At 46.1% G+C, this 22,053-nt stretch overlaps 9 protein-coding genes across 9 annotated transcripts; 4 read left to right on the forward strand and 5 right to left on the reverse strand.

The window, feature by feature from the left end:
- Positions 1 to 6: 6 nt before the first annotated feature.
- GL50803_0040747 (uncharacterized protein) lies at positions 7 to 2,955 on the reverse strand (the record flags this gene model as incomplete). The annotated part of the gene is made up of 1 exon (XM_001708154.1): positions 7 to 2,955. One exon carries the CDS (start codon positions 2,953 to 2,955, stop codon positions 7 to 9), a length of 2,949 nt encoding a protein of 982 aa, XP_001708206.1.
- A 224-nt stretch (positions 2,956 to 3,179) lies between these two features.
- GL50803_0041186 (Kinase, NEK) lies at positions 3,180 to 6,293 on the forward strand (the record flags this gene model as incomplete). The annotated part of the gene is made up of 1 exon (XM_001708152.1): positions 3,180 to 6,293. One exon carries the CDS (start codon positions 3,180 to 3,182, stop codon positions 6,291 to 6,293), a length of 3,114 nt encoding a protein of 1,037 aa, XP_001708204.1.
- Positions 6,294 to 6,329: 36 nt separating this feature from the next.
- On the reverse strand, positions 6,330 to 10,595 carry GL50803_0014737 (uncharacterized protein; the record flags this gene model as incomplete). The annotated part of the gene is made up of 1 exon (XM_038045788.1): positions 6,330 to 10,595. One exon carries the CDS (start codon positions 10,593 to 10,595, stop codon positions 6,330 to 6,332), a length of 4,266 nt encoding a protein of 1,421 aa, XP_037901699.1.
- A 127-nt stretch (positions 10,596 to 10,722) lies between these two features.
- On the reverse strand, positions 10,723 to 11,295 carry GL50803_008585 (uncharacterized protein; the record flags this gene model as incomplete). Its single annotated transcript, XM_001708151.1, has 1 exon — positions 10,723 to 11,295. The coding sequence occupies one exon, from the start codon at positions 11,293 to 11,295 to the stop codon at positions 10,723 to 10,725; it is 573 nt and encodes a 190-aa protein (XP_001708203.1).
- Positions 11,296 to 11,307: 12 nt separating this feature from the next.
- Positions 11,308 to 13,917, forward strand: GL50803_008586 (uncharacterized protein; the record flags this gene model as incomplete). The annotated part of the gene is made up of 1 exon (XM_001708150.1): positions 11,308 to 13,917. The coding sequence occupies one exon, from the start codon at positions 11,308 to 11,310 to the stop codon at positions 13,915 to 13,917; it is 2,610 nt and encodes an 869-aa protein (XP_001708202.1).
- A 41-nt stretch (positions 13,918 to 13,958) lies between these two features.
- GL50803_008587 (Kinase, AGC NDR) lies at positions 13,959 to 15,407 on the forward strand (the record flags this gene model as incomplete). The annotated part of the gene is made up of 1 exon (XM_001708149.1): positions 13,959 to 15,407. One exon carries the CDS (start codon positions 13,959 to 13,961, stop codon positions 15,405 to 15,407), a length of 1,449 nt encoding a protein of 482 aa, XP_001708201.1.
- Positions 15,408 to 15,575: 168 nt separating this feature from the next.
- On the reverse strand, positions 15,576 to 17,684 carry GL50803_008589 (Suppressor of actin 1; the record flags this gene model as incomplete). The annotated part of the gene is made up of 1 exon (XM_001708148.1): positions 15,576 to 17,684. The coding sequence occupies one exon, from the start codon at positions 17,682 to 17,684 to the stop codon at positions 15,576 to 15,578; it is 2,109 nt and encodes a 702-aa protein (XP_001708200.1).
- Positions 17,685 to 17,808: 124 nt separating this feature from the next.
- On the forward strand, positions 17,809 to 19,248 carry GL50803_0016882 (Bystin; the record flags this gene model as incomplete). The annotated part of the gene is made up of 1 exon (XM_001708147.1): positions 17,809 to 19,248. The coding sequence occupies one exon, from the start codon at positions 17,809 to 17,811 to the stop codon at positions 19,246 to 19,248; it is 1,440 nt and encodes a 479-aa protein (XP_001708199.1).
- Positions 19,249 to 19,277: 29 nt separating this feature from the next.
- Positions 19,278 to 21,491, reverse strand: GL50803_008592 (Tubulin tyrosine ligase-like 4; the record flags this gene model as incomplete). Its single annotated transcript, XM_001708146.1, has 1 exon — positions 19,278 to 21,491. The coding sequence occupies one exon, from the start codon at positions 21,489 to 21,491 to the stop codon at positions 19,278 to 19,280; it is 2,214 nt and encodes a 737-aa protein (XP_001708198.1).
- Between the last annotated feature and the right edge of the window lie 562 nt (positions 21,492 to 22,053).

Raw genomic sequence — 22,053 nt, forward strand, 5'->3', positions numbered from 1 at the left:
GATCATTCACTTTTCAACCCTTGGTGGGCGTGCCAGTAGGGCAGAGATGGTTTTTCCAGTAAAGTGGGATAGACACGGATTGCTGGCGGGGGTGATTTGATCAATCGTGATGGTTTTTCGTCGACCCTTCTTGTCTAGCGCATTCCGCGGTGATGATTGCACAGCAGATATCACTTTAGGGACAGGCCTCGGAGGCGTTTGAGGAAGAGCCTCCACAACGTACTTCTCAAGGTCTATGTGATGCGATCTTGAATGATGTCGAATAGGCATAGGAGCGATAGCATTTTCCACGTATTCAGAGGCTACTTCAGAGAGTACTGTTGTTCTATCAGGCTCTGCATTACAATATTGAAAGAGATCAATCTGGTTTGCTGACAATAGCTGAGGTACAGGGGAGAACACTTCAATAGTGTCTGCAGCACCCCGTGGTGTGAAGGAGGCCTGGTAGGTTACCATATCAAGGTAGGCAGGAGCTGGGACAGCTTCTCTATCCGGGAGTAAACCAATGCTAACCGCTTTAGGGTCTTTGTGCTCACCACTTGCTTTTGAGTTCGCCCCCTTTGCTGATGGTATTGTAGTGAGAGATTCATTTGCTGGATTGGATCCATTTCGGTCAAGTATGGCAGTAACTAGACCGATATTTGTACAAATAGACTCGGCCTGTTGCAGTTCCTTATCAGTAATATAATCTAACACAACTTTTCCTGTCAAAAGGTTTTGCTGGGGCAGTATGGTCGTTGAGATTTCAAATGCTGGCTTTCCTGGTTCGACCAATTCTCTGGCTGCTTTGGCAGCTTTGTTCTCCGTCCCTTGAACACCTCTGGTACGGCTAGTCCCGACTGGGAGAACGGGAGTGGATTGTGGCCTTAAGACTGGAGTCAAAGGGGCAGATAAGCATCCGTTCCTTTGTTCTATCTCAGACTTAGCTGCAGACACCACTTGCTTCTCGACAGTCTTCTTCTTGCATGAATTAAATTTGCAAGAGTCAGGGTTTAAACTTTCTGCGGACAAATCTGTAATATCAATCGGAGTGAATTTTATACTGGGCTTTTCTGAAAGAGTTTCGAGATCATAATCCTGCGTGGTACTCTGTAATGTCTTGGCCAATCTCCTGCACCTTTTGCTAAAAGGTTTGAGAGACTCTCCTGAACGTTCATTCACGGCACGAATTGTCGAGCCAAGCATAAATCTACTAAGAACGCTTGTGTTCTTAACACGTTCAACCTCCCCATTGTAAATTCCACTGAGGCCAGTGGAGTACGGAGCACCATTTATTGCTTGCTGAATGGTGTCCCGATGACCCTCAACACATGCCTTCAGGTCGGCCTCATCGATGATCTTGCGTGTCTGGTATGTCGGCTTGGGATCTCTGCATTCCTGGCAAGTAGAAGCGTGATGGGTCCAAAGGGTATCAAGCGGGGCCATGGCCTGCCCAAGGACGGTATCTGCTAATGATGTTGCTAGCTCTGCAGGAGAAGGGCAAACATGGAGTCCAGAAAGATCCATGGATCGTATTGGAGCAGTAGAGGCAATGACTGGGCTCTTGGGTACGGTGATGTGTTTTGATGCACCGGGGTTCTTTCGGGACTGAACGGCTTCTTGAAATGCCTTCATCAGTGAGTCCTTAGTTTCTGCAACACAGCTATCGAAGCTATCCTCACTTACCGAACGTGTGTGATGTGTAAGCGCGTGAAGAGCTGCCTCAGAGGCGGGATGGGTATTAATAATAGACCTAACTGCATCCCCAGGCCCAACCTTCGATATAGTACCAAAGCTTATGTGATGCTTATCGTGATGTTTGCTGGTGAAAAGCGACACTAATTGCAAACCGTACATGTCAGAGACATATTCCGCCAGACTAGTCTCCTCAATTATCTTCTTCCGTGACAGTGCCTGCATGCCGGCCTCGGCAGCCTTTCGCGATGCCTTTTTATCATACGTTGACAATAACGCCCAGACAGTATCGGTAAAAGTGTTCTCCTTCATGAGGCCTGTAAATGAGTGAATAGCTGTCTGTGTGTCCCAGGCCCATGGGAAGGCAAAGGAGTAGAGATCCAGGAGATACTCAGTGTTTTCCATGCAGACTTTAACTGCATTGGGGCTGCCACCAATAGAAAGATACCTGTCAAGAAGCACCTGGTACAGTCCAGTTGGATCGAAGATTACATTAGATATGACCAGTTTGTGGAACTCGCCAAGCACGTGGTTTAGAATGCTTCGAATGTCGCAGTTCACCACTATGGGAAGCTTCACACACCTATCAACGGCAATCTTACAGAGGGACACAAACACCCTCAACAGCAAGTGATACTTCCGAAGTTCTGCTGGTGACATGCTGGTCAAACTAGGGATCCTAGTAATGACACGGGGAGGGATACCAGCTCGGAGCTGAGCACAAACCGCGGGGGTGGCTATCTCTGCTGCAGTCTGCGAGTGGTATGACAGGGCCAGTGAAATAAGATTGATCCCCTCAACTATATTACCGTAGTATGCAATGGTAGCTGCTCGTAAAGCCAATGCCTCTGCTGGGTGTGTGGCGCAACTGTCATTACATAAAGTAATCTTATTATAGTTCAAGAGGGGATCAGAGACCAGACAGAGAAGATGGCTTGTTGCGGAATTTGAATCGTTGCGCTGAATTGCCAAGTAGCTAAGTCTTTGGAGTGATAGGTGTGTAGGGAGTATCCGGATGGACTGTTCTAAAGCAAGGGATGCCGACAACAAATCATTGTTCAGCCAATGATATAATCCTAAGTCTCCATACAGGCACGCTTTAAGAACGCGATAATATGTCCGAAAATATAGTCGATGCACCTCGGGCTCTGCGTGAAACCACTTGTCCATGAGGGGCAAGAGCTTATTAAGTGATTCTATTGCGTCAGAATACCGTTTTTCTCGCCCACTCTGCACTACTTTGACCAAGCTATCATTCAATTTAGCCTCCAGAACACTCATGACATAAGGGTTTAAGTCTATGGACAACAGAACGTTAGACCACGATCAAAACGATAATTCAATTTTTGGTCGTCCCCAAGGAGCCTTTCCTGCGCGCCAGAAGTTACTGCTTGGCATTTATATAGTAGTATAACATTCATTAGCAAGATAATGTGGTAACAGGGGCAATACTACCGTTAAAAATTCTTAAAACTCTAAGCCGTAGGTGTGGGGCACACACTTGCATGGCGCCTCTATCACATATATATACTGATATCAGTACGCTATCTAGTACTCCAGCGGTTGTCTTTTTCAAAGCTAACAGACGAGCAGATGCTGCACCGGTTTTGATTAAACTGTTTCGGACCCAAGAGGACTCCGACAGCTCCGCCAGAATAAAGACAATAGTTTCCTTCACTGAACTACTGACAGTTACATCTGTGGCTTTGGGCACGATCTCTGCTATTCGAGAAGTAGACTCTGGTTTGCTGATAGAGTATGCTCTGCCACCACACGCCACAATCCAAGCTTTGCCTGAATATTTGCTGTCAAAAAGGGCTCTGACAGCTCGTGAAAGTGGGCAAAAAGCGAGTGTCTCAAGGCCATCAAGCAAGTTGAGCAATCGACCTTCTAGTACCCGTAATCTTGAGCATAGCATGTCTACCCCAAACATTTCAGATTTCCCTGGAACTGAAACTTGGTGCACAACTCCACGATTTAGCAGGAGAGCTTATAGGTCAAGGTCCAATAAGTCCCAGAGTAAAGTAACAACAGCAACAGCAGCACCAGAATGGAAAGTAATTGCTGCAACAATCGATAGGTGGCAAGAGCGGATTGTTTGGCAGATAGTTGCGCAGCTTGTTCAAGGATTGGCAGACTTTTACAAGGCTCCTGAGTCTCTTAGAGCAGGCCTCACACCAACCATCTGTCCAGAGGCAATCTTTGTTGTTCACGACTCATGCGCACCATTGCGACCAGAGATAGTAATCTTAGCATGCATCTTAGATACGCATACACCAGTCTCCAATACAGTATACAAAGCGCCAGAACTGTTTAGAGGCGCAACTAAGGGGCCTGCTGCTGACATTTGGGCGCTTGGGTGTCTTGCATTTGAAGTTGTGGCACAGCGAAAACCAAGATTTAATTCTGCTAAGCTGGTCAAAGATCCAGTATTGCAGAATATAGACTGCTCGCCTAGTTTACTCGAGTTTATAACCTCCTGCTGTCGATTTAGTCCCCACGAAAGACCATCTCTCGTAGAGCTTATGAAGTCCAAGATAATTCATGCAGTCATGACCTATATGTTTGGTATAGCACAGACTAAGAGCGAGCTAACTCTGGTCAAGCAGTTAGACCTGACCAAAATCAATATGCGACGTCTATCTAAGAGTAAAGGCTTCAGACCAACACGTTCTGAAGTTCCAGTGTCACTTACAAATCGGTCAGAGAGCTCCGATAGCCTTTCCATTACTGACATTTTGGATCTCTGTGTACGGTCACCAGACACAGGCATGCATCAATTGCCTTTAATATGCTATGATGTTGCGGCAAGATCAGGTGTTCTTGGCCAGCAGTGCGTTACGTGGGAGTATGATAACCCGTGCTTTTCGGCTGACATGAACGAGTGTATTAGCAGACGGAAACTTCTATCATTTCTTCTGCTTCCCAATGCTGCCGATCTCATCGGCAAGGAGGCTCTAAACTTGCTGCCTTTTCTGACGTCCTTCGAAGCCATAAAGCAGCTGTGTGACTTGTCCTTTGATGGTATTGCAATGGAGTCGGATAAGGAGTTCACCAGACAAGAGGAAGCACAGCTCTTAAACAATCTAGATACGATCTGGGCCACTATTCTCAATGTGCCATACATCCCTGGTTTCTTACTTCAGGACGACTACTTTGTTGATCGTATTACTAACGAGCTCGGTGCCTGTGCAGCCTGGGTCACGGAAAACAATAATTCTATCATCAGCATTAAGACAGAGCTTTGCTGTATTTACACTGTGCTATCTAGTCTTTACTTTACTGCCCCTCAAGAGTTCTGTGCATGTTTCCTGACTAATAACAATCGCTTTAATTGTATTTTGAGTACTGCCTTCGATCAACACATCAGTAAGCTACTTACATCAATTTTGACTGAGGGACATGTGCCACCCTTTGTTATCACCGAGGCACATCAGCTTTTTAGCCATAGTGTGCTACAGCTGACATCCCGTCTGGATTCTTCTGACTCAGTTATTCCTAGTGGTCATGTTTTTCTGCTTATTAATCTGAGTGGGGTACTGCTTTCTGCAGCTACTAAACAGACTCGCCCAATCATAGATCCCCCTGAGCTGATGCCAATTGTATCAGCGATTAGGTCTCTCATCTCAAGAGGAATCCAGTTCAAGATCCTTGTACAGCACTTTATCACCCAGCTATTATTGATTCTATCACTCTCTTTGATGCATGAGCTGAATAATAATGTATATTCGCCAACCAGTCCTGCTGGTGCAACTCTGACAAAGCTGTTTTCATGCGTCATTAAGTGTTTTGAGGACCTTCCGAAAAGAGAATGTGCATACCACCAACACAGTTCTTCCCATGATACTATACACCTAATCATGGTCCTCAGTTTGACTTGCCAAGTCTTTATGCTGCTTACATATATCCAGCGACAACACCTTAAAAGCCTAGGACTAGACGTTTGCTCTGACGTCTTTGCACAAGATAATCTGTTGAAGAACAGTGCCTCTTCTTCAGAAGAAATGCAGCAACCGTCTATGTCCGATTGCATCACTGAATACATAGGACAGACGGCACACATAGGACTAAGAGCCCCTGAGTCTTGGAGCCAAGCAAAGATCAACTTTATCAAAGCCTTTGTGCCACTGAAAGAGCAATTTATCCGCTTTGGTCAGGAGCTGGTTCCATACCTTGCACAACTGACCCTGGACAAAGAGCTTTCCGCAGTAACTATTGTGCAGTTCTTTTTATGCAGATTGAGGAATATTCTTTTAGATTTGGAATCGCGGTCCTCTTCGTCATTGGGCCGAATCCTCACCGAATCGTCGTTCTTTTCTAAGGTGCAGCATTATCTAATTCTTCTCGCCCAGAAAGACGGCAGAAGGCCTCTCCATGTCACTGCATTTCGACAAGAATACCCAGAAGTGGTGTACCTTCTGGCGACAGCCAAGCGGCTCCTTTACCTTGCACTAGGCAAGCGGGATTCTGAGGTTTTCAGAGGATGCATTACAAATAATTTACAGGGACAACTACAAGAGTATTTAAAGCACTGCAAACAGGAACTCCTCGACATTGCGACAGAGTCATATATTGTCAATCTGGATCTCACAAAAACGTTCGTCCAGACACTTACCTAAAAGTTGCAAGCAAGCTGCAAGCAGGTTAAATAGAGCTCACAATCCGTTACATCTCCTTCGCCGTATCTTGCACTGGTGACAATACTTTAATAATAATATAATGACAACGATAAGTAAAGCTAGAAGAACAATAGCGATACCAACATATGTGATAAAAATCTTCCACTCAAGGGCATTCGGAGAAACGCACACGTCATTGATACATGTGTAGAGACAATTTGCGGGTGTACACATCTGGTCATCAGGGTCGACTGTTGCATCATCACGCACCTTAAGTGGGATATGGATGCAAGCATCTCCAACGGCGCTTTGCATATCTCCACTGGGACAGCCCTCGCACTGTGACAGGCCTGACATAGAAAATTCATCAATGGGGCATCTTTGGACTAACAGCCCCCCGACAGATTCGGGATTTCTGCAAGAGTGACCAGCAGGGCATGGTCTACACCCTCCATTGGGACCATCCCCGACCATGCTGTGGATTGCTAACGGTAGGTTTGCTGTGTATTCCTGTTCTACAATAGAGTATGGGACATTGGTCTCATTCTTGCTGGCATAACATATCAATGTAGAAGCGCTTTTCTTGCAAGTGCCTTGCCCTTCTTCATCTTGATACTCGTTGCCGATGCAGGGGATAGGCATCCCTCTGATGCATCGGAAACCTCGGGGACAGAGTATCTGTTCCTTTCCCGGAATGCAAAGATACCCTAATAGCAAGCAAGGTACGCAAAAAGCTTTATTCATGAACAGATATGGAGGGCAATTCGTTGTAAGATACCCAGAACCGTCTGATGTATATTGGACATGGTATATCGGCTCCTGGTAGGCAATCTCCTCAGTTATTGTACTGTAGTTTCCAGGGTATATTCTATCACATGATTCTGAGTTCTTGCTGGTGAAAAACCCAAAGTCGCATGGCTTCCTGATATTATCCTTACAAATAGAACCGTCCAGGCACGGTACACAGTTGAGGCTAGAGTTGAGACCTCTCCACAGATATGTCTTATGTTCGCAACTAACGGGCTCCTCATCTAGGTTATACTGCTCATCCCAATAACTGTATGGAATCGTGTACAAACCCCGATGGAATACGTATCCTGTGCTGACTGTATGCATATTACCAGATGATACGGTATATCTTTTCCCGCTGATTATAATATCGAAATCCTCATGTGTCCATGTGGTGATATTTGCGTCCATGGGGGCGCAGAGAATCGTTCCAGATGGGATGGTCATAGTGTACTTAGGAAGGTCGCTATTCACATCACTGCTAGCATCCTGTGGCATAGCGCCTACTACCCGTGGCTTGATTGAGACGACTCGCATGTTCACCAGAGTAACGTCGTCGCTAAAGGAGATAGACACCCCATTTGTCGCATTGTTAGACTGGTGCTTGAAAGATGTGTCACCAATTAAATTCTTGAGCGACATCTTATAGCTAATCATCACCATCTCGCCGGCTGCGTCTCTCACAGAACGCTGAATTACAGTAAGCATTCGGCAATCTATGGATATAACGTCTCTTACGGTGGAAATAAAGATAACAAGGTACTCTGGCAAGCTGGTGTGAAAGTCTAGATAGATTTCTACATCGTCATCCGCATTGTATGAATCTATTAGGGCGTACCATCGCTTGGACGAAAAAAGAGTTGGCATAAACACAGCTGCTGTGCAATCATAATCCATTAGATACGGGAATGGCATTGACGCAGATGTGAATGTATACGATCCAGAAGAATAGTCTAGTTCTGTTATGGCTATCCTTCGTGTATTAGCCTTGTAATGGGTATACGTATACATACGTGAATAATTGCTAAGGGCTTCCTTCTCTGTATACCCATGGGCATAGTATCTAAACGTGCACTGGGTGTCAGTATATGGTAGACTCAATACTCGGTAAGTAAATTCATAGTCTCTCATCAGATCGGTGTCCGAAGTAAGCGCTTCCTTAAACGATAGAGACAGGTTCATTGTGCTGCCAATAGATTCTGCGAAAGTCTGATCATACACCCAGGTGAATATGTTCCAGTACATATCTCTTATGGCGACATACCCACGTGGCACTGCAGATAGCAAGGCCTTGTACTTTTCGTCAGTAAAGATAAGCAAAGCATTCGCCATTTGCCCATGCCGAGTATTGTAGACGTCCACCACGTCCGCAATGTCGTCACTAGAGCTGTTCGTCCATCCACAGACATAGTGCACCAAAAGGTCTGCAGGTAGATCCTTCTGTGCGTTAGAATCCTTGCTTAGTTTTATTTGAAGTGTTTCAGACGCAAAAAGGCCGGTTGAAAACCAAAGACTAGATTGGTCGGTGTTAGTCCCATCAGAGAACAGAGCGAACGACGATCTAAACGTGTAGTGAGGCCAACTATACGCTATGTCCTGTACATAGTAGCGCAGAGTGCCGCCACCCTTTTTAAATACTGGACGTATGTTGAAGGCAACAGAACCAGATGCAAAAGTATATGAAGAACAATTGATAGTTGCTGCAGGGCTGCTTTCTACATCTGGGACAGAGCTCGTACACACTATCCCAGGAGGGATTGTCAGCTCAAAGGGGAGAAAGAATAGCTTAGGCGTATCAGTGTCAGATGACGAGGACAGTGAATGGGGTAGGGACCGGTTAAAGCCTGATGCCGGCTGATAGAGATAAGAGATGATAGCATAGGAAAGCTGCGGAAAGGTGGGAGGTGTCTTGTTGTCCAGCATTTCGGTCAGAGAAGACGTGTAGCAAGGGGCGACTGTCTTCTCAACAACAAGATCGAATGAGTTGAGATCACAAATTGGACACTTCCATATGCGTCCAGGAATTGGCTGTGCTATTGCAAGAAAGAATTTTCCTGTTACATCCGCTTCGCTCTGGACAGAGTAGGCAATAGAGTCGAATCGAGAACCGGGTGTCTGGGGATCTCCGACAATAAGTCTAATAGATAGCCCGCCAAAGCTATACACTGAGTTACGCCTATACTCTAAAATAAGCGAGATAGGACGAGAGAGTGCACTAATGAAAGACGAGTCTAACTGCAGCTCTACGGCCATGGTTGTCGTGCTATTTGGAGGAGTAAATGATCGGGTACGTGGACAATCGCTTGCTAGAAGCATGAACATTTTATACGCCGGGATAGAGTGCTTATCTGACTGTATCTTTAAATGATGAGAAGGGGGTACTGTGCCCATTTGGTAAATTTGCCACGCAAGCGACGGAACAGAAAACTCTGTGGCGGCCCCGCTTCCCATAACCTCCATCGGGTCTAGCTGCGACTTGATCTCCTTGCTCTTACCAAGAAGCGACTCTAGCAGAGTAATCTTTGCTGTGCCAAACTCTGCCAAGCGCCAAAACGATCGCATGAGCTCTGTAACAGTATCAATTGGAGATGTATCCACCACAAGACAGGAAGGCGCATGGGGAACATAGATCCACGGGCCACCATTCCAGTATGACGCTGCATATGAGAAAAGGTCTGTTGCATTCAACGTTAACTTGTAGGAGTCGTGATTGGGAAACATGCTTGAAATGAATATGCGGATCGAGGCACGTGCAGGAACATTCTTGAGCCACTCATAGGCTGATTCTTTAGAATTATTGCCTGGGTTGTGCATGCTCTTGTTGCTTGGTCGTGGGGGGTCGTTGTACAATGAGGCATTCTCTGTGTTCAGCAGTCTGATAACATCATTATTTGGCGGTTCAGTGTCTTTGTAGGACGAAGGAATACAGATGGGAGAGACAAAAGAGCTGCCTACATTAAGGAAGGCTTTGTTGTTGGTGAGGAAGCGCATTTTTATTGATACAAAATGCAAGTACGAGCGAACATCCTCCTCGCTGATGCACCTAGATGTATGAATGACCTGGTTCTGGGTAGAGTATTCCACTCTGAAGGCAGAGACATTGAGCGGTTTTCCTTGCAGCCAAGGCGTTGTAGACTCGGTGTAGTAAGTAGTACGTATGGGCGGACTATAAGTACATGTATTTAGATCTATGGCCTGGCTAGACTGCCTCTCAGTCGCAGAAGAGGTAGGAGGGGTGTGATGGTCTGTGGGAAAAGAGTGTGTGTTGGGCTCAGGGGTGCATATTTTCTCTAGTTGTAGTTTAGAATCATCAGTGTCATCGGAGACAAACCCCACAACCCAACCAGAGATGGCCTGCTTAACAACACTTGATGGCTCAGCCCTGAGAAGAGATCCATCAGTGGATGCTAGAACAGTTCCATTGCTCAGAACGCTGAGATAAACGTCTCTTGCTACCGGCTGAAGAGGCTCGATGGCAAAAAAGAGAGTGGCGAAAACGATCAAGTAATGCATAAGATTACCAAGGTCAACCACCTTTTTGGAAATTCAGTTGAAATGGCAACGTGGTTTTTAATAAGTGATAAAACTAAACTCTGTGTTTTGACGCAAAGTTGGTAGTCGGTCCATTTACACAGAAGCCTCATAAGAAGTATTCAGAGATAGAGGTAATAAGGGTGGGCCTGCTGGTTTTACTACTTCCACTAGTTGTTTCCTTCGCAAGGTTTTCATGGAAAAGGATGCAGTGTCGAGCTGGATGCATGCTATCCTGAAGAATGTATCGTTCAGTGCAAAGACCTATAGTAAATGTTATGGGGGCCAGATATGGCCCTAGAGAATCCTTGATTGCATGGTCCCGTACCCAGCTAGATGCATGGGCCGAGTCGTGCTGCGCAAGCTGGTACTGCACTGGGGTTATGTTTATTTCTGATGGAGCGAAATCTGTCGGCCGCTGCTTGCCGTTTTTGTGGTCACGATAGCACTCCGTTGGAGCTGTTAGCTTCAAGGTATGGACTAGATCTGCGTTATCCCCCGAAAGGATGAGCGTAGGGGGCATAGCCATATCAATCGCCATTGTAATAAGTTTAAGAAGCTGATTATATTGGCCGTGCACCGTAGAAACGGATCCGGCTTTAGCAGTATTCGGATCTAGAGAGTCTGTGCCTTGGTCCTCTGGATCCATCCTTAAGTACTTCTCGAAAAACTGAAGGCTCATGACGTAAATAAAATGATTAAACAGAGACTTATTGAGGCTTTACGTGCTCTAGAACTGCCGGTAGATGAGATAGAATCTGTCCCCGCTATAGGTTTACTAAACCCGGTAGTCCTTACCGTTTTGATTCTCGAATTTATTGATTTATTGCCCCCAGAAAAGCAGATCAAAATCCTACACAAACAGCCCGTAGAGTCTCTGTTAAATAACAGAAGGATCATCTCTGCGTTAGACTTCCTCTGCCTGTATGATTGTATGGCTTCAAGCAAGATTTCCCTGACACCCGTCCCACCAATCACCACGATACAATCTTTCGCGGATTTATATTCTAAAATTAAGGATTTTCTCCGACGAATGTGTTACCTGGTGGAGGGCATCATTGCCGGGAGTGCTCTTTTTCCCATGCAAAATACCCTGACAGAGACTGACGCGCAAGCAGCCAAGGTTGAGGAAAACCTACTTGGATTGTCTCCTCTTGTTTACTGTGTAAAAACTAATAATGCAGCTACGAATCCAGTTATAACTAACGAGTCGTTCTTGGAAGACAGTCCTGCCAGAACCAGAATTGGCAAATCGTTTGAATTCATATTTACGGAGCAGGAAATTGAAAACTTTTCGTACAAAGATTATAACAGTCTACCATTCAAACTAGAAAAATATATTTATGAACTCAATCTGGCTGTTCTGCGGCGGGTTGGTGTCTGCACTGCACCTCATGACATACACTTTTCCTTCCATTTGACAACGACTGTATGCCAGGACAACAATATGAAAGACACTGGCACATACTATGTTCCACTCCACAGTCCTGCACCAATCATATTACAGCCAGAGAGTTTGACATTTGACCAGATAGAGCCTGAACTGATAGAGATCTCTCGGTTGCGAAACGCTTCAGATGAGGAGGAAGATGAAGAGGATGCTGATGTTACTACGCCCCGCGAGCGCATTCTTATACAGGCCAAGCAGATTGAAGAGCAGATAGAGGTACTCAACCCATCATATACAAATGTCGGTTCTGAAAATCCTTTCTTTAACACACATGCAACAAACACCACTAGCTCCTCAGGCCAAATGTGGCAGAAAGTTTCTAGTGAGACGGACGGGATCACCCTCAGTCTACTACCCTCCTCAACAGACGCGAAGCCAAGATGGCTTGTAGATAGCTCGACACAGCTCAATACTATGGGAAATGGAGATAGTCTGCGGCATGATGGGGACCTGTACGAGACTTTTGATAGAGACAAAGATGGAGTGGGCGCCCAGAACAAGTTTTCTCACCTATCTGTTACAGCATCAGACAAGGTCTATGAGGTATCACCAAGCAGCAGTCAGCACAACTCTTTCAGAGCAAGTCTAGAGGACAACAAGTCCTGCTCTTATTCTCAGTCTCAGAGTACATCTAACAACAGTGGGCAAAGTCCACACATATATGCCAATGATGAAGATGCTTCCTTGGCTCCGTCGCGTGTTACCTTTAATGAGGCCGTAGAAGTTGATCCAGGGAGATGCTATAGGTTAAAGCCTTTTGACGAAATGCAAGACGTAATTAACAGCATAGCACTAATGAATAATATGTCTGTTCACATCCATGAACTAGAAGAGAAGGTGTCGTCTCTATTGAGTGAAAATGACAAGTTACTGAATAGATATACTCTTGTGGTCAACGAACACGAGCATGAAAAGGCTGCACTAAACGCGTCATTGAATGAGGCTCTACAGAAGATAAGAACTCTTGAAGCTAAGGTTTTAGAGTTAGAAATTAAACAGTCTAGTGACGCGTACTTTACCAAGCTCTCTGTTAGTACGCAACCTCTAGCTCAAAAAACTAATCCTGAAACAGCCAGGTCCCTCACAGCACACCCACAGCGCACGCGACATTTCCCCGAGATCAGCTTTTCCCCTGTGGCAAGTGACGCTGCCGTACAAAACATATCAATAAAGGGACAGCGAGACATAACGTGCAATACTGCAGGTGTTTCTGTTACTGCCGTAGTCGCACAGCCCATAGACAATTCCGCAATACATGACACACATGCAATTCAGCACCCAATCTCAGAAGCAAATCTAGAGCTCCACGACCTGGACCTTGGCTGCAGTCTTGCTTCAACACCAGCACGTCTGCAGACACACCATCCCTCCACTGCACTAGATCCCTTGGCCCTATCCACTTCAAAGCAGATTGACTTGTTTTCCAGTCATGAGCATACTCTTGCAGCTCAACGTCCAGGTCTCTTCTCAAACATGCAGCGTTTGAATGTAACGCCCATGAAGTCGGCTGAAAGGCGAGAGCGCCGTTCAGAAAGTTTTGACGGCAGCAGCCAGCACTTGAAGAAGTCAAGGAAGCCACGTACTGCCTCACACAGCCGCGAGAAAAAGGATGTATCTACTAATGCAAACTCGGCTTTGGTGAAGGAGATGCTTGAGAAAATACTCAGCAGCAGCTCCATACAAAATAAGGCATATCTGGCCGGAGCCAATCAAGTCAAGGCAGAGACCCTATCGTCTCAAATTCGGTCATTGTCAATAGAAAGAGAAGCACCCATGAAGCCACCTGGATCTCCAACAAGCAGTGTTCGGAGGCTCAGACACGCGTCGGCCATTACTCGTAGTAATAGGCAGTAAATATGAAGTGAAATGAATGCCCAAAAATTAATACGGGCCCCATGGACAACGATCGCAAGCAACTATGTGAGCGGCTCATTAAAAAGGTATTCCAGTTTGCAGAGCTAAAAGCAAGCCGCATTCAAAGGGCAGAAAGGCTTGAGCAGAAAATAGCATCTATTAATGCCACCCCAGCAGTCGAGGAAGAGCTCAAGGCAGACCTTAGAAAGCGTGAAAGAGAATATTTGCGTCTCATGAGGCGCAAGATCAATGTCAATCTCTTTGAAAAGATCAAGATGCTGGGCAAGGGTGCCTTTGGATCTGTGTGGCTAGTCCGTGAGAAGTCCACCCAGAAGTACTTCGCTATGAAGCAGCTGTGCAAAGATGAAATGATCAGGAGAGGCCAGGTTGAGCACTGCATTACTGAGAAAGAAATTATGGCTTCTTCTGTTAGTGATTGGATCATCCGACTATACTACTCCTTTCAGGATGACCTGTATCTCTATCTAGTGATGGAGTTTGCTATTGGTGGGGATCTCATGGGCCTTCTAATTAGGGTTGACCTGTTTCCAGAACCAGTCGCACGTTTTTATATGTCGCAATGCTGTGCTTGTATTAATGAAATTCATAAGAACAACTCCTTTTATCGGGACGCCAAGCCAGATAACTTTCTTATTTCGGAAAGCGGACATGTCAAGCTCTCCGATTTCAGTCTAGCCAAGGACTTTAAATCTAGGCCCGGAACAATGGAAGTAACAACCATGAGTGACGAGCACTTGGGTACCGGATCGATAAACCCGCTTGCAAGCCCTACTCTATCCCCAGGATTGAGCGGCACAGCATCATCCTTGAGGTCCGAGGCTACCGGATCAATAACTGCTCCCTCCATGACCGTGCCAGACAATGTGGGGATTATGCACAATCGCGCATATTCAACGGTAGGAACTCTTGACTACAGCGCCGTGGAGATCGTGCGCAAAGATCCAGGCGGCTATGGTCACAAGGTGGACTGGTGGAGTATGGGCGCCATCTTGTATGAGTGCGTCTTTGGTTACCCGCCCTTTGGATCTGACAATCCTCGAGATTCTGTTAAGAAAATAGTCAAATACAAGCAGTACCTCAAATTTCCCGCAGACCCTAAGGTCTCTCCCGAGTGCATTGATTTAATAAAGCATTTGATATGCGAGCCTGAAGAGCGCTATGACTTCGAGCAGATAAAAGCCCATCCGTGGTTTGCTAACGTTGACTGGAACGATCTGCATTCCTACAACCCTCCATTCAAGCCAAATGTTAGCTCTGAAGTCGACCTAAAGTACTTTGATTTCGTGAATGAGGCCAAGGATGGTGGGCCTGTTGAGGCTCTTCCAGAGTGCAAGGAGCAGGTGAAGTGGTTCTCGCCTCCTACATTTGGAAATTATACATATCGAGCATTTCCTGGCACTGTCGACTTACGCACTAACGCAAATAACAGAACCAATGTCAAAGACCTCTTTAAGCCGCCTGGGAATTAATATTTGTTGCAGCGAGTGAACCTAACTTAGTAGTGCACATGGAGCCTAGCTAGAGGACTTATTGTTTCTAGCTCGTTTACATATAAAGTAGAAGCGCTGCCATTTGACCGTTCCGCGTGCCCAACTCCTTTGTTCTGGTCCCTTTTACTTCCAAACTATTTAGACTACCTAGACCCGCTCACCATAGATGCGTACATACTGAGATAACTGATACCGTGGCCACCGGACGTACCATCTGCTGAAGAGGGAACAGGTAAGGGCAAATGAAACCAGTCCAAAGAGGAAGATGATTAGATAAGGTACAATCGCGCTTGTGGTCGCATGCTGAGAACACAAGACAAATAGAAGAACAGCAAACACGAGCAAAAACACAAGGAGAGAGGCAAAAGACAGATGGAATACCTCGTTGCTCTTTTGAAGGGGATTAGTTATAGACATGCGCAGAAAGAGATAGCCGTCTTGCAGTGGCCCATCAACAAAATTACTAGTTATCCATCTGGTAAACCATATATGCAAGTCCTTCATCCGTCCTTTGAAAGTGCGTCGTCCAACTATGCTAAGATCACCTTTCATCGCATCTGTTGTTGCGTACTGCAAAGAGAGAGCATTTCCATGCCGCCAAAACGTTGCGTTAAGGTGTCCAAATGCCTCTTCGAGAGTAATCTCGTAGGGGGTGTACCGAGGAAATTCTGCATGTGCTCCCGAACAGAGAACTTTAGTAACTGTCTTGCGCAAAAATTCTTTGCAAAGGCATAACTGCACGGTGTTAGTGCGGTCAAGGCTATCTAAACAGTTAATACGATATATAAAATCGCATACAGACTCAGAGGTATTCAGATCGCGCTCAAAGAAACGAAGAAAGTAGTGCACAGTTCGCATGTCACCCTTGAAGGCGTGGGACACAACAGAGTGGAAGTCGAGATGTACGTATGAAAAACCAGGTGTTTGTAAAACAATGTTGCTTTTCGGGTAGTGTAACGTCTCAGACGCAAGAGAATCAGACGTTGCCACCGGTTTCACTTCTTGCATTAGCTCTATGACCTCTGGATCTGATGGATTCATGGCCTCAAGTATCTTGCGAGACTGCTTCATCTCCTGGCGTGCACCTCGAAGCATTTGAAAATCAAAGTTGCGAAACTCAACAAGAAAAGGAGATGATACTGGAATGGGTACTTTCGTTACTGATGTGTCCGGGGTAATCGGTGCAACCTGCTTAACAGTCAGATGATCACTTTCAGCAGTATCTTTTGCGATTTCAAAGACAAACATGGACTTCTCATAGGAGCGAGAACTGGCTAAAAGATTGCAGAGAGAAAGAAAGCGACGAGAGAGGGCGCCTTCGGATGATACGCCATCAAGCAAATTAAGATATACCTGTTTTGATCCAGGGTACCGTCGTTCAAACCTCTGCTGTTGAGTGGTGAACTCCTGAAGAGAAAGGTTGCTGGGAAAGTCTCTGGTGATCTTGATGGGTGGCTTCTGTGATAAATTAGGGACCTGTTGGAAGGAAACTGGGATCGAACCGCGAAGAGAAATGTTTGTGCAAGTAAATGCAGCACGAGATTGCTCATTGTAAAATGTAGCCAATACTTCTGTTTCTACGTAGTTAGATGTGTGCCCCTCTGCATCGATTCCACGTTGGAAGTAACGCTTACCCGCAGACTTCAAGGAGCGCCGGGAAATTAATAAGATAGTAAGGGTTGTTCCTGGTGCAACTACGAAGGGTTTAGTTTCCTCAATGTACCCACATATTACAAAAGGTACACAACTGGTGATGTCGAGGTCCACAAGGCCTTCTCCACATCCGGGGAAAACATTTCGGTTCCAATGAAAGGCATGCCTGTTAGACTTATATTTGGATGTCTCAATGAGCCGTTTATCAAATGCACAATAAAGGCCCTTCTGGGAGAACTGCTTCATAAGTGCGGCCCTTATGTAGTTATTTTTCTTTCCTGTGACAAAAACATCGACAGCATCAATGGAATAGACATCTATAGGCGTTGAGTCAAGAGATGAAACTGCTTCTCCATCACACGGCCTATAAGTGACGCAATATTCGAGCTTTGTTGCCACAATGATATAAGATGCACCATCGTAGTTTAGAATGCCTAGCAAGGCTGAGATGTGTTTTGTGGGCACCTCACTCGCTATAGATTGGAGCTTCTCTTCACTGAAAGAAAGCAGTTGCCTCGTCACGCAATCTAGTGCATACACACCACTGTGATTATGCAGGATTAGATTGTCACCGTACTGATAGCAAAGTATATCGGGCACCATAAGCGAGTAGTTTTTAATTCTTGGACATTGGAATTAAAATCTAAATTTAGCACGGTTTTCAAATACATTTTCTTTATACCTTAATCTATGATTTCATTTATTTACACTTGTTTTGCTAAGTAGCATGGGAAAGCCTTCTTTGCACGCGGCCTCGCGGGCTCAACGTCCATCTCTAGGCCTCCACATTGATGGGATGAAGTCTCGCAAGCTGACAGCTAAGACTATTGTTCCAAGGGATATCCGTCATGCCGTGGGCTCAGATGACGATCAAGATCCTTACGACACATATGATCCCACAGCACAGGAGCAGGATGAGGAGGAGATACTTGATGCCGCTCTCCTCAAGGCTCTCAATCTTAAGGTTTCAAGCACAGTGGGGGAGATCAAGATCAACCCGAAGGTTCTGCGGTCCGTGGTCCCAAAGAACACTTATAGCTCGTCGGCTGTTGATTTGAAGGACATGCAAAATAGTCTAGATATGCTAACCATGTTTGACCAAACTACCAGTACACTAATCTCCACAGAGCAATTTGAAGCAGCTATTGAAAAGGCAGTCGCAAAAGCTACCGCACAGTCTACCAGTGATCACAGCTTTTCGTTGCGTGCCTACAATGAGCAGGAGGCGCAAAGGTCCAAAGCAGATGCACTGGATGACGAACGCTTTAATCCATATGAGGGCTATGAGCGTAGAGGAGAAACAGAACCAAGCTATGCTAAGGCCGATTGCATGTCGATGGCAGCAAAGTCCATCTTGAGTGATCAGACTCTGGCAGATGTTCTGCGACATACGGGATTGCTTCTTTCCAAATACAAATCAGGGACGTTGCCAAAAATTCTGAAAAATATCCCTGCTTCTTCATCATGGGAGCCGATAGTTGAAGTGATGAATCCTCTGGCTTGGACGCCTCACGCAATACAGGTTGTCACCAAGCTTTTCATCTCCCAGCTCCCCGAGGACCAGGCCTACCTGTACGATAAGAATGTCCTGCTAGAGCAGGTTAAGGAGAGTCTTAGGCATAACAAGAAACTGCCTGTTCACATCTTCGATGCGTTGGGTAAGGCAACATACAAACCGCGTGCGTTTTACAAAGGGATTGTCTTTCCATTGGCAAATACAGATGCACACGTGGTTGTCGTGAAGGCTGTTGCATCTATACTGAAGAAGAGCTCCATCCCCATACAGATTTCTGCACCCGCCTTACTGAAGCTTTTAGAGATACCGTACAATGGTGCAGCATCTGCATTTATCGGTAGCCTGATTGAAAAGGGCTACGCACTGCCTGTCACAGTTATAGAAGAGCTGGTCAAGTACTATGAGCAAACAGCCAACGAATACAAGTCTCAGCAACTCCCCTTGGTCTTCCACGCAGGGCTGCTTGCATTTGTTAGAAAGTATAACACAGCCATGACGGGAGAGCAGCAGCTCCGACTAATTTCGGCTGTAAAGATGTCCCCCCACAAAGGTGGCATCAGCAAAGAGATACTGCGATTATTCAATGAGAGCTCCGTTCTGTTTACTAGAAACATGGGCACCACGTTTTCTCCCCATCAGCTCATAATATAGATAGATATTGTGGGGCTGAATTCACGATGCTAAATAAGCTCGTGCCACGGGGCTCCACTGCAGACATATGCCATGGCAAATATGTTATTATATCGTTGATTCTCAAACAGAGGCATGTACGATGCAGCCTCCTTAGTAGGAAATATGCGGGTGAACATCCCAGAGCGCTGCTCTTCATCAGAGATTTGCATACAGATTCTTCGCTCCATCTCTGTGAGATTTGCCATCGCGCCTTGAGGAAGACCGTATCGTACCCGACCCTGTTTATCCATACGCCGCAGCTGATCGGTTGTCATACTTTTGCCGTTAGCGCTCGGCCGCATTTCATTGAAAGGTAAGCGTGGTAGGTCGGTCTTAGACTGGCTAGAATCAGAAAGGCTATCTGATGTGCGACAAGATTTGTTGGATTTGCTCGATAGTGAACTCGGTGAGGCGTTTGCGTTGGTTTTGACATTAACAGGGGTGTCACCTTGTTTTTTCTGGGCAGAGATGCTACCACTTGCAGCTACGTCTGCATCTGGGCATGGATTGGCGTCTGCAAGCCTCATAGATTGAGTAGGGGGGAGGCTCCCTGCCGAGAGGTAGAGTGCACTATCCAACATCGCTTTTCCATGCACTGAGGCTGACGTCTGCGGTCGTGGAAGAGGTACGTTGCTAGACCCTTGGCGGATTGCTTCTCCAGATGTCTGAGCGCGCGCAGTTAGTTGGGTATTCCGTTCTTTAATAGACTTTGCTCTCTTTTCATCCTCTGTCATGATCGTTGGGACCATAATGTCCAGCTCATTACGCTTTTCAACAGGAATGCCAATTGTGTTCAAAGCTTCCGCTATCATAGGGTATTTAACATTAACATCTAGCTGCGTTGATGTAGCTGTGGCCGGAGAAGAGTTGACTTCTATCAAGATTGGCTTCCCGTTGCTTTGAAGCATGATATCGAATCCATAGATTCCAAACGAGATCCTCGGGTAGGTGCTAGCCGTTCGTGCTTTGTGACCAAGGATATAGAAATTTGGCTCACAAGCAATCAGTGTTTTGATTACTAGATCACATATGCTGGAGTATAGCCTTTGCTGAACAACCCCGTTGCCTGGGACACCAGCGTTTTTCACAATTGAATCTGGGTCTTTGCTGTCAAAACAATCCCTATTCATGTCCAGATGTGCAAACAGGTCTGATGCTTTCCATTTGGAGGGGAACGCAGTATTACCTTGACAACTGTCATCCTCATCTTCAGGGTTAGAGTACTCATAGCTACTCATGCTACTATCGCTGTCGTCGCTACCAGTAGAATTAGAGGCAGAACCCGATCCCTTGTTTAAAGAGCTTCCCGTACTGGTCATGGTCATGATTCGTTCAACCTTCTCTTGAAGCTTCCCCTTTTTAGCCTTCACAGGGCAATGCTTTCCTGAATCTGGATTCACAAATGTGTCTGAAGATGCATTAATGCTGAAATTGGTTAAGTGCATCTTTTTGAGCTTTTTATTGCGTATAGTCGGCTTGTGGTATTTACGCGTGGCGAACCTGCCCAGGCCCTCATTATATATGTACATTATAAGAGGATCTACAGAGGTTATTAGCACGTAAATCCGCAAATCAAATTTGTACCCGTTGACAAGAAGGGGGTTGGAGATGTACTTTTGCAAGACAGCGGGCTTATCATCAAGGATGGCGTCACCATTTGATAGCAATCTGATGCCCTCGCCCCTTGCTCCTAGGGCCGGTTTGTAGATATAAAAGGCGTCTGGATTCATTGCCATATCACGCACAGCAATGGAAGCAGATTGCGGGAGTATGTACGTCTTTGGGATAAAGTCGTAGAGCTCCTTACCAGATCTATTCTGGGCAGCTACGATGCAGGAGGCTAGCTTGTCCTTCCTGCCGATAGCATTAGATCCCGGCACCTGATTGCAGATCTGCCCCGCCACCAGGGTTGAATAGAAACTCACGTTTTTGGGGGACCCCCAGCATATATTGAATTTTCGGCAATTTTTTGGTCCTGGAACAAATCCAGCATCCGCAAAGGTGCGCCGGATTGCCTTTGTAGTTGGTCCGGCATACCGCACAATTGGCTTAGCTTTAGGAAGGATGGTTGTGTCAGCAACATTTCCCAGAAACCAGTAATAATACCCAAGTGAAGGGAACAGCGACTTGGCTATTCTTACGTCTCCGATATGCCCTGCTTTAAGTTGTGAGCGCCTCTTGATCTCTGCATCGGTGAGAGCATCTTTTTTAATTGGAAGCATTATACACAGTCACAATTGCAGCAAGTTCCTATAGCACAACCGTAAGCGATAGACACAATGATAGTCCGCTTCTTTCAATTTTTAAGGTGTCAGTTTTTATGTTTTTGCTGAGATGATGATTCGCTCCACCCACTGGTTGCTTCTAGCGTTGTGCTGCTGGGCTTTTTGCCCACCATGAAGGAAGGCCAAAAAGTGAGGCACCACTAGTGGACTAGGGGTCTGAGAGAAGACCTGAATTCCAGGCGGACCAACGCACATACTCAGACTGAGCACATCCCTGCGGAACAACTGAGGGACGCAGAAGACTCCTGGTATACAAATGAAGGGAGATCCCTATTATATCATCAGCGACCAGCCATAGTCTCCAGGCGGCCGGGAAGTGAGCGCGGCTTACCCATGAGACCTCTGAGCGCACCTGCAGGCGGGCCCAGTGATACAGTGACAGCAATGTACAGGAGTACACCCCAATCAATCACTCCACAAGAGAGGTGCGATCTGAGTCTGGTCCTCACTGGTCATGTTCCTATGGAAGTCAGGGGGAACTGCGCTATCAACTGGCCTC

Source organism: Giardia intestinalis, chromosome 2, assembly GCF_000002435.2.
Source record: "Giardia intestinalis strain WB C6 chromosome 2, whole genome shotgun sequence".
NCBI classification, from domain to species: Eukaryota; Fornicata; order Diplomonadida; family Hexamitidae; genus Giardia; species Giardia duodenalis.